Here is a 15458-nt window from a genome sequence, read left to right as displayed (position 1 = left end):
CTGGATGTGGCCCAGTTCTAAAAATGCATCAATACTTCCATTTCAAATGTGAATTCATGGTATCCCACAAATGTAGGGCTGGAAGGGACCTCGACAGGTCCTCTAGTCCAGTCCCCTGCCTGAGGCAGAGCCAAGTAAACCTAGATCATCCCTCATAGGTGTTTCTGACCTGCACGTGTGAACTTCCAGTGATAGAGATTCCACAGCCTATTTCAGAGCTTAACTACCCTTCGATTTAGAATTTTTTTCCTAATATCAAACTTAAATCTCTTTTTTGCTGCAGATTAAACCTATTACTACTTGTCCTACCATCAGTGGACATGGAGAACAATTGATCACTGTCTTTATAACAGCCCTCAACATATTTGACTGTTATCAGGTCCCCTCAGTCTCCTTTTCCTCAAGACTAAAGGTGTTTAGTTTTATTGACCTTCCCTCCTAGGTCAGGTTTTCTAAACCTTTTATCATTTTTGTTGCTCTCCTCTGCACTCTCTCCAATTTGCCCACATCTTTCTAAGTGTGGTGTCCACACAGCTGAGGCATCACCAGTGCTTAGCAAAGCAGAAGAATTCTGTTAAACTCCAGAATTATATTAGCCTTTTTTGCAACTGCATCACATTGACTCCTACTCAATTTGTGACCCACCATACCCCCTCAATTATTTTCACCAGTACTATTGCCTAGCCACTATTCCCCATTTCGTATTTGTGCATTTAATTTTTTTCTTACTACAAGTAGTACTTTGCACTTTCTTGAATTTCATCTTGTTGATTTCAGACCAATTCTCCAATTTGTCAAGGTAACTTTTGAATGCTAATCCAAAATGTTAGTAACTTCTCCCAGCTTGGTGTCAACCACAAATTTTATAAGCATACTCTTCACGCCATTATCCAAATCATTAATGAAAATATTGAATTGTACCAGACCCAGAAAAGGTCCCTGCAGAGCCCTACTTGATACATCCTCCCAGACTGAGAGCAAACCATTGATAACTCCTCTTTGAGAAGTCTTTCAACCAGTTCCAAACCTACATTATAGTCATTTCATCTTGATCACATTTCACTAATTTGCTTATGAGAATGTCATGTTGGACTCTGTCAAAAGCCTTACTAAAACCAAGTTATTTCATGTTTATTGCTTCCTCCTACCCACCAGGCCAGTAACCCAGTCAAAAAGGAAATTAGGTTGGTTTGGCATGATTTGTTCTTGACAAATCCATTCTGACTATTTCTTATAACTCTGTTACCCCCTAGGTGCTTACAAATGGATTGTTTAGTAATGTTCCAGTATCTTTCCAGGAATCAGTTAGGTGGATTGGCCTATATTTCCCTAAGTCCTCTTTCCTCCTACTCCTTTTCTGAAGAGATTGCTTGCCTTTCTCCATATTTTGACTTTTTGTAGGATTCCTTTTTTATTTCAGGTCACTAAAAAAAACAAACAAACCTCCTGACGGCACCATGGTGGCCTACTATTCTGCCCATCTTTCTTTCACCTGGGGGGATAATTTGATAGCCATTAATATGATCTCATTGAGAAACTGCCAGCTCTCTTAAATTCCTTTATCCCTTTGATTTTCTTACCTACCAGTTCTTTGCATTTGTTAAAGTTTGACATGGGCAGACTCAAATCTAAAATGCCTGTTCCGTGGTAACTTCCTCCACCTTTTGAAACAAAATCGGCCCCAATACATTCCAAGAACTTATTAGACATTTTGTGTTTTGTCATATTTACTTTCCCAACAGACACCTGGATAGTTAGTCCTTCATTACTACTCTAGTTAGATGAGGCACCAAAACAAACCCTTGTATCAGAGGCCTGGACTAAAGTAATGGTCAAGACTTTGTAACATAAAGCAAAGTTAAGCTGTGAGCAAGAGGCAGGCCCTGCTCAGAGTCTGGCAAGGAGAGGGCTGATGTTGCAAAAACACACATACCTAAAAGGTACTGGACACTAGAGATATAAACATATGCCAGGATGGTAACAGAACACTTGGATACCAGCACATTCCACACAATAACCAGGAACATGCTGACCCATCCTAAAGACAGGGGCAAAAGGGTAATATGATGGATGGGGTTGTTTTGATCAAACCAACATGTACAAGATGATAGGCAGCACCTTACTATGTAGAGGGGTTGTACCTCAATACGTCAGGAGTGAGGTGTAATTTTTTTGTACCAGTGTATAAGAATGCACCTCTGAGGGGTGTCTTTGGCTAAGGGGGCAGCAGTAAACCCCTATGACTGAGCTGGTCCATTGTCAGGGAGCATATATGTACTAGCAGAACTGTAGACATTTGATGTAGGGAGCTAGAGACTGTGTTTCATTTGGCAATAAACCTGGCTGGGTGCCTTCGTACCTTATCAGAGTCTGTGGTCCTTGGGGTTCCTCTTGGGTCTACTGTGCTATCTATCTGTGCAGAGCCGGGGCAGCACACAGAAGGAACACACGCACGCAGCCGACTGTTATCGACATTGGATAGAGCAGAGCACCACACTGGTGATGCTTGACAACAACTACCAAGTCTTGTTTTGGATATTTTTGTTTAAGAAATATTCATTTACCTCCTCTTCCTGATTTGGTGGTCTACAGCAGTGGTTCTCAACAAGGGGGTATCAACTCATCTAGATATTTCTAGGTTTTTTGCAATAGGCGACATAAAAAGCACCAGCCAAGTCAGTACAAACTCACACTTTATACTGCTTATTACAAATTATATGAACTATACACTGAAATGCAAGTACAATATTTATATTCCAATGGATTTATTTTATAATTAGATGGTAAAAATGAGGAAGTGAGCAATTTTTTAGTCAGCGTGCCAAGACACTTCTGTATTTTGTCTGATTTTTATAAGCAAGTAGGTTTTAAGTGAGGTGAAACTTAGGGTACATAAGACAAATCAGATTCCTGCAAGGGGTACAGTAGTCTGGAAAGGTTCAGAGTTACTGGTCTATAGTAGATCCCTGTTTTTTCTCCCCTTTTACCTTTACTCAGAGACTTTCAACTGGTCTGCCTTTCGTGACCTACTGGGGACTGCATCACATTCAGGTGCATTGCTGTATGCCAGAATACTAGTTATAGGCCAGATGCAAATCTCTAAGAAATGGAAGGAATCCCCTTGACTTCACTGGGCTGTGGATCAGGTCCTACACACTACAAAGGAGCTGTAGCTCACGAAAGCTCATGCTCAAATAAATTGGTTAGTCTCTAAGGTGCCACAAGTACTCCTTTTCTTTTTACTACAAAGGTGGTTATTGTCAGAACAGCTAACCATTAACTGAACATTCAGGGCCCACTCCCCAGCCATGATTTACTTCATTTAATGAATGCAATGTCTAGTTGAATTTTTGGCTGCATTCCCAAGTGCTGCATGTATAAAGCACTGCAGAGTAAATAATCCTTTGAAGACTCAAGTACAAAAGGAGAAAATGAAATTTCAAAGTGATTTTATTTATTTTTTTCATAGTTTGTTGTGAGATTCCCATTATTGAAGGGAAAGGATACATAGTGGGCAAGCTTACACATCAGTAGTGAAATGTGTCCTTCACAGTGTCACTGCAATGTACCCTTGTGATCTGGTCAAGGATCTATCATTTCATCTTGCAACTGTTGTGCAAATTGATTTGTCTGAACAGCATCAAAAGATGGGAATTAAATAAATTAAAAGCATCTGTAAAAGTTTTTTTCCATATACAAATAACTTTTTTTGGTAACTTTTTTTTAAACTTACTGATGCTGTCTGTACACACTAACTTCTAAACTAAAAACATTTACAAAGGTTTGGTTTGTTTACAAGGAGAAGATGGGTCAATACTTTAAAATGACCCTGCAAACTGTTAAGCATCTCCCAAGAGATGGGAATGTAAGGAGGTGGGCCTTTGGTAAAGGGAGTTGGGCCTTGGAGGCACTTAGCACCTCTTGGCAGATGCTCAGAACTCACAAGGTCAGGCCTCCAAAAACACCCACTCTGGCAAATCTTCACACGGTGGAGTGGTCTCGTTGGCTCTACTCCTGTGTGAGTAAAGATACTCGCAAGGATTTGCAGGCTAGGCCTCATACTGCACAATGTATTATGCAACTCTAAGGTTCCTCATTTAGGCTTGAGGGTAGCTCAGAAGCCTTCAGCACTGACCTCACTCTGCTCCCACAGGGAAGCTTTACTGCTGTCTTCAGGGGACCAGAGTGAGGCCAATTCTGAGTGCTTTTGAAAACCCAGCTAAAGAGGCATAGGGCTGTAGCTCAAGTTGTTCTCTTGTTTGTGTTCTGAGCGAGCCACAACAATAATGCACTAGTATGAGATGCCATTTGTTAGTTGAGAGGCAGAGCCATTTATCGAGTAACACAATTACCAGACTATGGGCAGGGTGGTTACCCCACATTGAACTAAGCATGAATCAAATAGGGGAAAAATATTATTTGGAAAATCATTTTAAGGTCCATATTGATGCAAAGCGATATATAGAAATTGCCCACATGGATTAATAAATGGCTAAGGAGACATTGCTTTATTCAGAAGCTTTCACTGGAAAGTACAAATGAAAAAGTTTTGTGCACAAAACATCTGTCACTTATCCATGGTTAACAAGAGAGGGGTTTCCTGGGGTGATTGCAGTGTGCATGTGAACACAGGTGAGAAAGTAGTAGGTCTGATAAGAGTCAGAGATGGTTATTTTTCCTTTGTAATGATAGTTTGAATTTGAACTTAATTACACCACTGCAAATTCGGTTTAACACCTTTGAAGTCAATGGCATTAAACCAGTGAAATTGAGCATCAGAGCAGAATTAGGCAAAATAGAGTTGCAAACATTAGACTAACTAAAGCCACTGATGCTGTAACCACTTCCACCATCAACTGAATGTGACTCCTGTTTTAAAAGTCATAACATTTAAAAAACAACACAACTGTAGGACACAGTTTGAGACCTTATAATTAGGTCTGGATTCTGCATTCAGTTACGCCAAGCAGAATTTGGACCTCAGATAGTGGCGAAGCATTCCATGGGACTTCTGTTAAAATCAATGGGACTAGTCACATAAATAAGAATGGCAGGATAGGACTTTCTTTACCCTTAATCACTACCAGTACCCCAGAAGGGGCATCAAAAGATAATGAACGAAATCTCAACAGTGCTGTACAACAGGATGGTTGTAAGAAGCCAATAGGACCATTGACTGCAATGGCATTTTGAAAAGCAGATTGTGAACTCATGTACCCTTTGATAATTGAAGGCCTTTCTTAATAAGAATTTGACAGGAATGGAAACAGCAAGAACAACCATGTTCAAAGTCAGCTCCTTGCTCTACTGAAAAATCTAGAGAAGAGAATCATGTTTGACTTCCTTCTAGGAGCTGGTAAAGGCCAACTCTCATGTTTGTATACTGAACAGTTATGTATTGCGGTAGCCATTTTTAATTTGATACACTTCTGTGGTGGTTTGGAATTCTTTATTGTTGCTTTTGCAGGTACAGAACTGATGGAACATGGGGCCAAAATCCTGAAACTCACATAAAAGTTGTAAGTTCCGAGACAGCCTATGAAACAGATAAGTGACAGCCAGATGGTGCTCTGTTACATGCCTCTGCTAATTCAAAGTAACTGATGTTAATGGGGATGCTCTGGCTTGGACAGTTGTAACTGAGAGCATGTCTTCATTGCAGATAGAAGGTGTGTTAACTCAGGTTAAAATGGCATTGTTCATTGAAGCATACTCCTCCCGGTTAAACTCATCCTGTGGCAGTCTCTCCTTCTTTTGGTCAGACGCAATGACCCTTTCCTGTCTTAGGCTCCAGGCTTACACCCTACACTGACAAAGGCTATATTCTTCTTTTGCATCTTTACTAGAAGTCTGGGTGTCTTGACTGCCTAAATTATGCCTGCCTAACTGGTTGAGATGCCTTTTACATTGTGGCAGGATTTAGGCCCATGAGTCTGTTCACTCTCTTTCTCTCAACGACACACAGCACATAGAAAACCTAGGATAAGAATTTTCTAACATTCCCTCCCCACCCAAACTGCTGTGGAAAAAATTCTGGCTGGCTGTGGAATAATATTTTTCTCCATTCCAGGTTAATGAAGTCAATAGCATAAAATAGTCCCCATTCCTTAATAACAAGAATAAAAGCCTTTTTTTCCTAATAGAAGTAGATACATATATTGACTAAGACAGTTGCATAACAATTCCCTAATATAGAACTGTTAGAATTGCAGGCTTTCTGGAAGGATGTTGGTAAATAAATCATCCCTACTGTAGTGTATGGCACAAATTGTCTGCCCTGTAGAAGGAAAAACATTGCAATACTTACAAAGACAAATTTAGGACAAATTCCACCCTCATGTACAGATGAACGGCTCCCACTGTCTTCAATGGAAAGTGAGGGTGCATATCACAATAAAGAACTTAGCCCCTAATGACCATCAACAATATTACATGGGAAGAGATGGGAAAGAAACTGTGTCTTCAGCTGGCACCTAAACCTAAAGGAAAAATATCAGAACTCCTGACTTAGCTGCCCACTAATGCTCTATGCAATTTTCTTTTTGACAGTTTTGATAATGATTAGTGACTAGAGCTGGTCAGGGTTTATTGTTATAGCAGCCACAGACGTACTTTTTGGATCAAATATGGATTTTTTTTAATTTAAAAAAATTTCAAATGGAGGTATGAATCCCTTTAGCATTCTTAGACATAATCTGCACCCCTCCAGGGGTCTGTGGACCACAGTTTGAAAATCACTGTGCTAGGCTTTTGGGTCAACTGTTTCCCAATATACTCTGGCATGAGAGAAAAGCCTCTCTGTGTGACATCACAACTTCTCATGCAGCATAATTGGGACTTAGATCATCTAAACTGAGGGGAGGAATGTCACATGGGCTGAATTCTAAAGAACATGCTAAACAAAAATGAATATACATGCAAAATCAATGATGTCATATCAAGGAAATAAACGTTTAAGCTGGATTTTCTAAGGCTCTTAGGATAAGTTAGATTTGTTCAGGTTATTTAGCACCTGCTGAGCTGTTCAGTAACCCAAGGCCTAGCTTCAAATGTATAATGTATTTCTTAATCTCCCTCCCCATTAGTCATTAGAAGAACAGAGACAAAAATCAAACAGTGGCTGCCATTTTCAAAGCCTTGTACAAAAATAAGTCAACGTTGTCCTCCTGCCAGTTCCAAAAAATCTTGAACAGTCCTTTGTAAATTTCACTTTTCGTTTGTACATTACAACAGAAATAGTTAGTCCCAGTTGCCAAAGCTTACTTCTCAGTCGGACCCAAGGGTGAGTTAAGTTTAAAGTTCCCCTGCCTGGGTATCTCCATTCAGTATCTTCGCTCTTATTCAAGTTTTTATAAACCTATTTTTTGAATGAAATGCATTGGCGGGGGAGAAAAGAAAAAGCAACAGCTCAATTTAGACATTTCAAAGGGCTCATCTGGGATGTTATCTGCATGCACAGGACTCCACTGTCATGTTGGGGTAGACCTTAAGCACCACGTTCTTATTTTCGTCAAAGAATAGGATGCTGAGAGAAGACATTTTGTCAGGAACGCAGCAAGGCTCAGGAATACCAGGGATGACCCCAACTGCTCTCACTATGCTCTGGATGGTGGCATGGTTTGATGGCTTCAAGACCTGCATAAGAAAGAACAAGAAGAGAAGGAAATTATAAGGTGCATGTTAAAATGTAACTGTACTGTTTACATGGTAACACTGTTCTTCATTGTTTGGGTCAAAATATAGCCAATTCCCTGAAAAAAGACAGCGATGACCCAAAAAGGCTAGCTAGCAGAAGCAATTCTGCGTACCTCTTTTAAAGACTTCTCAATTGTCATGGTATATCCCTGGAGATATCTTCAGGGAATACCACTCTTGGATTAATTTTACGGGCCACTAGGTGTCACTGTTGCTCTACAATTCAGCTAGAGTTTTCTTACTCTGAAGAAAGTGGCCCTTCACTTCTTGCAGGAGATGCCTTTTAAAGGGACACATCCCATCTCGGGGCAACGGCTGCATGAGAAACATAGACCAAGACACTTTGTACTGATGGAAATGTTGGTGTAAATTATATGTCAGATGTAACTTAGTCAGAAAAGCAGCGCAAGTGGGTATAAATGTACCTCTGATTGGTAACTTACACCATCATTGCACAACTAGACCCAAAGAATTCCACCAGTAGTACACCTATTTACACTAAGGCAAAATTCTGCTCTCAGTCACTAGTGTAAACCTGAAGGTACCTGGAATTACATTTCTATAACCGAGCAGAATTTGGCCCACTGATTATAACTAGAAAACAAAATCAACTGAGTTAACTTCATTGTCCAATATGAGTAAACAAATTTAGACCAAGATTTTAAAGACACTTTCATTTTCAGTAACTTAACTAGGCGTACTAGTAACACAGGAAAACACAGTAATACAGCAAAAAACAACAATATGATTTTTTTTGTTGATACTGTCCTTTAAGAAAGATATTCAGAACTTCATTTTATAACTCATCTCAGACCTAAAACCTGGGAATCAGAGTTAAAAATACTCCTAGTCAAATGTTAGGCATGTATACAACAAGGTTCAGTGGACCAAATATTCAGAGAGCCTGCAATTTTTCTGACACAAAAGATAGAATTTGTGTCTGCAAACATCAGGCTCAGGGATGAGCCATCTAACTACCTGATTTGCAGGCCCAAATGATTTTCCATGGAAAAAAGCAGAGGAAAAATTTGGAGATTCTGGCTCATTATGTCATAGGCACAATATAATTAGGAATATCTACTTGTAGTTAAGTTGGTGATGTGCAGGAATCTCCAATGCCTGCCTCCATTTAAGCAAACAAATGCCAACTGTATTCTTCTGCTTTATCTCAGAGACAGGTGATCCTTAAATTCCAAACACAATGAGTCAGAATGGACATTTTCCGTATCATGTTGCTAGAACTATTCTCAGCGAGCAAAGGAACCATTTGATGCAAGATTCAAAAGGATCCATTTGGGAACATCCCACTGTTGTTTTTGTGTTAGGGTTAACATAATCCAAACTTTTTTTTCTTCTACAGATGAGAGAATCTATCTCTGCACTCTGAGTGACTGAGCAATGCCTGGGACCCATCTTGAGTTCCCTATACTCCATTTTAAGGTAGTTAGATTTGAGGGCAGTCAGGCTCACAACTTCAAACGTATTTAGGCACCTACCTTCCACTGAAATCAATGGGAGTTAAGCACCTACATACCTTTAAGGATCTGGGCCTCAGGAAGCACTCTGTATCTACCAGCAACAAGGCCCTTTTTTATTTTTATTTTTTTTATTTTATTTTTTTTAAAAAAACAAGAGTTCGGTCAAATTCTCTTTTTAATTTCTTGCAGGAAGGTTCAATAAGCTTTACATTACTATGATTTTAAATAGAAAAAAAAAAAAACTACCACAGACCTCCATGTCCCCAGTGCAATAAGGCATGATGGAGTGCCTTAAAAGCCAGGAATTCTACGGAGAGCCCTCTTTACAGCCATAAGCCAAATATGGTTGAAAAGGGACTCCTCAAAAGTACAGTTATCCAGACTCATGGATCCTGAAGCGAGACAGCTTTTTAAAGAAAGAGAGACTGATTTCCTCTGCAACATTTTATAGAGCATTTTAAAATTTCACTGCTCCCACCACCGAAGATTTTTGTATAAATTGTGAAGTCAGAAAGCAGGTGACAGATAAGGGTAAGGTTGCGTTCTGCCCCTGTTCCAGACACAGCTCTCAATGAGCATTCTGCACAAAAAAGTCAAGGGGCGCTTATGGCCCTTGATAACTTAGGGTTCCTGTTGCTCTCGCCAAAAATCAGTAAGAATCCTATTATTGATAAAACATCCAGCATGTCTATTGGATGGAGAGGAATTGAAAATGGATTTTCATATTTTTGCTCAGCTTCTTACTGGGAGCCCTGAATGGCTCTTCAGACAGGGAACGTGTGCTACCACAAACTCACTACATGAGGCGCAAGGCAGCAGAGGATCACTGACCGCTCACCATCACTGAAATGGGGTGTAAAGTGGCGGCCGTTCTGCACTAAGAATGCTTCTCAACTATCTGAAGGAGGGGAAGTGAAGATGAATCACTTCTAACAAAAGTTGCTATTTGGTGTTTTCTTTTAGTTTCCTAAAGACTTTGCATTTCTCCCCACTCTTATGGTGTCCTTTGGTCAAGTTTGAAACTATCAGCCATAATTATGTCATGCAAAAGAGGAGAGCGGGGATTCACCGGTTTATGGTACAATGCCTGTCCTTAATAGCGGAGGTTTTGGTTCAGCTAATCAGTAGATCTGACTCGGTTTGGGTGGGGTTTTAAACTCAAACCCTGGACTACTCACTTTAGATGAAGCATTGAGATATACAATTGCATCTCACTAATGCTCTGAATTAAACAGATTAAAGTACGTCCGTTTACAAGATTTATTCCAAAAATGCTCAGAGCAAAGGGCTGCCCTAGGCATTGGAGGGAGCTTTGGGTGAGGTGGATCATCTGGCAAAGGGTTTCAGTAAGTGTCAACATTATTTGGTACTGGGCAGATCACACCTATTTCCTTAAATATCTGACATGTCTTGTGTGTTACCCTCTAGCCCACAGAAAATATGCAGCCCCTAAATCTTAAGGGTGGGATTTTCACGACACTCAGGCTTGGGCTAACTTTGCTCTCATTGAAGTCAAAGGCCAACTTCACTGGCAGTAGAGTCAGGCCAAGGCTGAGCATTTTCAAATTCCAAACAGAAAGGGTTAAACTGGCATATGCCCTGCATCGGGAGTGTTACATCATCTTTGCCGGAAGGCAGCCTGCTCGGTCTGGTTCCTACTAATGAAAAGCAGGCGTGATCTCACATGAGATTTTCTGTTAGAGTGGGAGTGGCGTAAGGGAAAAACCCGGTAACCTCCAAGCGGCCAGATCTGTGAACGAGTCCAGCTGTGGTTAGGGCTGCACCTGCTAAGCTGCACACATCCTTGAGAGACTTGCTGCCCAGTTGAATTTCATTAGAGATGCATTAGGAGTGGAGAGAATGATGTCAGCGACAAACTTTCATTCCTGACCTGGGAGAGGGACTGTCTGGCCTGTATGCTCTATGGTATTCTGCAAGTTCAGCACATGTGGCTTTGCCAGCACTCTCACCATTTAACCGAAACAGGGAGAGGGTAAGGCTGGGAATTTGGGATGGGGATGGGAGGGGAAGAGGCACATCTTTTGTTAATTACCCACCAGGTTTGTCAACCAGGCTAGATGGAGCTCAGTTCTCCTTCACCGAGGGACCGCTGTCGAGCCATCAGCACAGATGAATTTCTGGTATTACCTGACAGCTACAGTATCCGTTTGCAAATACACTGCTCTCATGAATGTCAGTGGGAGTTGTGTGCATGGATCAAGAATCTCATGGCTCTCAACCTACCTGTTTCTCCTTGTCATGTATTGAATTTTCATTCTCACTAGAAAACCAAAGTGGATTTTGGTTCACATGGTGCAAATTGTATTTCACACTGCACATGTGCACACCAGGCACAGTTTGGATCCCAAAAATCGATGGGAATTTGCGGTTGACTTTCATGGAACCAGAGGCATGACACTGTCACCTACTTCCATAATAAACTAGATACGCTCCATTTGTACACAGGAAAGAGTTATTCGAAGGTCACGTTTATGTTAAGAAGCCAATCCGACATTCCTTATGTACCCCAAAAGTGGGAGTTTTGCATGCTTAAGAAATGCAGGATCAAGACCTACATTTGGACCAAGCCTTTAAAAATATGTTCAGAGATGAAGAATGGGTTTATGGTTAAGGCACTGACCTTGGACTCAGGAGATCTGAGCTTAGTTTATGACTGTCACAGATGTCCTGTGTGACGTTGGACGAGTCATTTAATCTCTGTGCCTCATGTACCCACTTGTAAAATGGGGTTAGTAGTCCTTCCTTTGTTCATCTCATCTATGTAGACTTTAAGGCAAGGCAAGGACTCTCTCTTACTTGTTTGTACAGGGCCTAGCACAATGGGACCACTGGGCACAAAGTAATACGTACAATAAATAGCAACCATTACTGTGAAGTGCATTTAGTTCTCAGAACCAAATTAAGACCTGATGCAACTGAGCTCAACCCTCTGTGGACTCACACCTGCTTTCACTGAGCATGAATTTGACTCTAAATGTTTAAAGAAGACTGTTAAGAAACGACTACGGTTTCTCCGGTAAATTGGCAAAAGATGGGAAATCTTCTCTGAAGTCTGGATAAGCACACTGTCTCCCTTTAGCTTCTCTACACATCAAATGGCAGCTTTGTTAGAATCAATTCATCTTCACTTCCCCTCCTCCAGACTGCTGAGCAGCATGTGTAGTGCAGAACGGATGCCACCTTAGACCCTATTTGGTGGTGAGTAATCCCTTATTCTAGGTTTTCCACCTCCTGTAGTGATTTACACTCGTGCAGTGAATACAAACTAGTTCCGATAGTAAAATGATCACAGCAGAATGGGAGGGTTGCATTTGCTTTTCACTACCAGAGGTGCAAGGCCCTGGGAATCAGGCCCACGGTTTGTGAAGTGTTTTTGGGCCCTTCAGGGTGCTACACAAAGAAGGTGCTACGTACAGAAAGTGCATGTTCTTATTACCCTTTCCATTTTCTGGGGTTTGGCAGTGTGTGGGATAAAGGGACCTCTCTTTTACCTCGGGATCTCCATATTTAAAAAAAAAAATATCGTAAATCCTTATAGGAAACTTGCTTTCTTTGTTATGTTAACAGGCATTTAGCAGCAACTGTGGGTGAAATTTTCAGAAGCTCTCAGCATTGGCCAAACCCTTGACTTCAGTGGGAGCAGAGCTGGCAAGAAGCGCTTCTGACAATCCCACTGTGCACCTATGGTGTATTGAAGCTCAATTTGCAAAAGCTCATTTGTTGTTGAAGGTGCACGTTCTTATGTACATGAAGTTTGACCCAAAGCTCATGGATTTCAATGAAAAGACTCTTATTAACTTTGATGGGCCTTCAATCAGGTCTATTTTGAATACGTGCCATTCACCTGCTACATGGCACAGGTGCCTTCTTACCAAGCCATCACGGTACCATCAGGTGAATACGTGTTTCTGAATGGGTGCCAATTTTGAAATGGCCTGTTACTTATTGGATGTGAACTGTTTAGCTCAGCCCTTGGTGGAGTGTCTCTTCACTGGGAGTTGAAGGCCCAGATCTTCAAAGGTATTTAGGCACCTAGCTCTCCTTGAAATTAAGGGGAGTTGGGTGCCGAAATACATTTGGGGATCTGGAGCCCTGCAGAACGAAGCCATAAGAAAATACTATTTTTTTAAATCAAGAGACCCTAAACAATGTCCAAGGAACCGGTCCACTTAACTATGCAGATGCAGCTTCTATACCAGCACACTGAAGTGTAGTGTTTATAGGGAAAAAACTGTTGTCCACAAACAGAAAAATAGCGTCGTCGTCGTCAGACACGATCCAAATCACATAGAAGTCAGTAGCAGATTTCCAGTGGGGTTTGAAGCAGTCTCATACAGAATAACTGGCAGCTTAAAATTGTTTTCCTTGTTTGTTTTACTTCTTTCAAAATATCCATCTGTTTGCCCATATTACCCGGCTCACAACATGCCCAAGTTCGTTTAAAATGTAAAGCGCTTTCAGGTAGAAGGAGCAGCTGAGAGAATTAGTTTAAAAATTATTTGTGTTTTTGCATTCCTTTAAATTAAAATAGCCACACTGATCTATTTCAAACATTGCTACATATATGAATTATTTGCTCTCGGTCTAAGGTCAATCCCCAGAGCAATTTTTTTTTACAGTTGCGTTTAAAAACCTTATAAACAAGGTTGAAATTGGAAGTGCTGACACAGCCCTTAACCAGAGTGATGCCCAGGGCATTGTTATAACTTAATGTCCTTAAAGTTAACATGGAAAAAGTCCAGCTCAAATTCCAGTTGAAGTTAAGGGTCTGTTTCAAACCCATACGTGGGGATACAGGTATGATAGAACATGGATGCTATCAATCACAGAGGGAGAGGCCAAAAAGACCCAGTAGAACATTTTACTACCACTGAAAGACAATCATCTTGTTAAAACCTTTTATTGGACCAACTTCTGTGGTAAAAGAGACAAGCCTTCGAGCTCCACGGGGCTCTTCTTTAGGTCACTGTGGCGCTCAAAAGCCTGTCTTTTTCACCAACAGAAGTTGGTCCAATTAAAAAGGTTACCTCCCCCACCTGTTCTTTCTAATAACATGGCTACAAGAACACTGCAAACCTCATTTTCCGTTTGAACTCTTGGCAAAGGCACAAAACTGAAGCCAGCCCTCAAAGTTTTAGAGGCTGATCCTGCAACCTTAATTCAGGTGAGCAGTCTCCCTCAAATCAACAGAACTGCTCACATAAGTAAAGGCTTTCTGATCAGGCCCATTTCGGACTAAATTATCCTGGATGTTACCATACATCTCATCTGTCTTTCACTGAAAAAAAAAGACATCATTCTGATTAATCCCAAAATTCGACCCCGATTTGAAATCATTTTGCTTTCAGTGCCAACCATTAGTTACATGAAAAAGAGAAAATGGTGAAGGTAAGGCTATGGGAAGAACCGTGAACCCTACGTCTACTGTAGTTTCCAGCTTCCAGGAATAATTTGTGTGTGTCCCCCCTCCCCATTTTGGGTGTTTGTTACATATTGCATCCAAGGCTGGGAGATGTGGGCATGACCCTCCAACGGAGCTACGCCAGAAATAAATTTGGCCTACTGATTTCAAGAAGCCAAGCTCATGCAACAGTTTTGGGGCCAGATGATGGAACCCTTACTCACCAGAGTAACCCTTACTCATACCCATAGTCTCAAAGCCATAGGGGCAACACTAAAGTAAGGGTTCCAGGATCAGGTCCCCTGTGCTTATGTATGTATCTCAGGATAGCATTGGACAGAGGATACAGCTCTTTGGGAAATGACTGTTAAGATTTTGATTTGATTAGCTCCTGGGCTGATACTCAGAGTCCCATCTACTTCTAGGACTCTACGCCCCCCTGCCCCTTTCAGAGCAGCTTTTGCCCCACTCTGCAAATATTTACTACCAAGAATAGTGCTTACTACTCTGAGTGGTCCCATTCATTGGTTTCTATTGGGACGAACTCAGTATGGTAATTGCTATACTTGGTCATAAGCATTTATAGGATCAGTCCTTTATTATGCTTGATTAAACTGGACGGTCACCAGTTCACACATTATTATTACCCAATAAGCAATTTACAGCACATTTGGACTCTGGACAAAAATAATTCTTCTATAGAACTTTGATTTTATATCTTTGCATAAAGCAATTCTGACTTCATATTAGCTATTTTTAACAACCATCCCTTAAAGAAGAGACATAAAATATTACTTATTTACTACAGTCTAGAGCTTAATAGGAGCCAAGCTGATGTAATTTTACTGATGTAAACAAATATG

General features: G+C 40.9%; 1 protein-coding gene across 1 annotated transcript in view; it reads right to left on the bottom strand.

The window, feature by feature from the left end:
* Positions 1 to 3432: 3432 nt before the first annotated feature.
* The window catches only part of BMP3 (bone morphogenetic protein 3), a 28174-nt gene continuing 16148 nt past the window's right edge, over positions 3433 to 15458 (bottom strand). Inside the window, exon 3 of the mRNA XM_084627523.1 lies at positions 3433 to 7635. Within this exon, the coding sequence (XP_084483649.1) occupies positions 7444 to 7635 (192 nt within the window). The 3' untranslated portion in view covers positions 3433 to 7443. The remainder of the gene's footprint in view (positions 7636 to 15458) is intronic.

The sequence above is a fragment of the Lepidochelys olivacea genome (genome assembly GCF_965140295.1).
Source record: "Lepidochelys olivacea isolate rLepOli2 genome assembly, chromosome: 4".
Classification (NCBI taxonomy): Eukaryota; Metazoa; Chordata; order Testudines; family Cheloniidae; genus Lepidochelys; species Lepidochelys olivacea.
The sequence above is the reverse complement of the archived record's forward strand: the minus strand, read 5'-3'. Positions and strand labels throughout refer to the sequence as shown.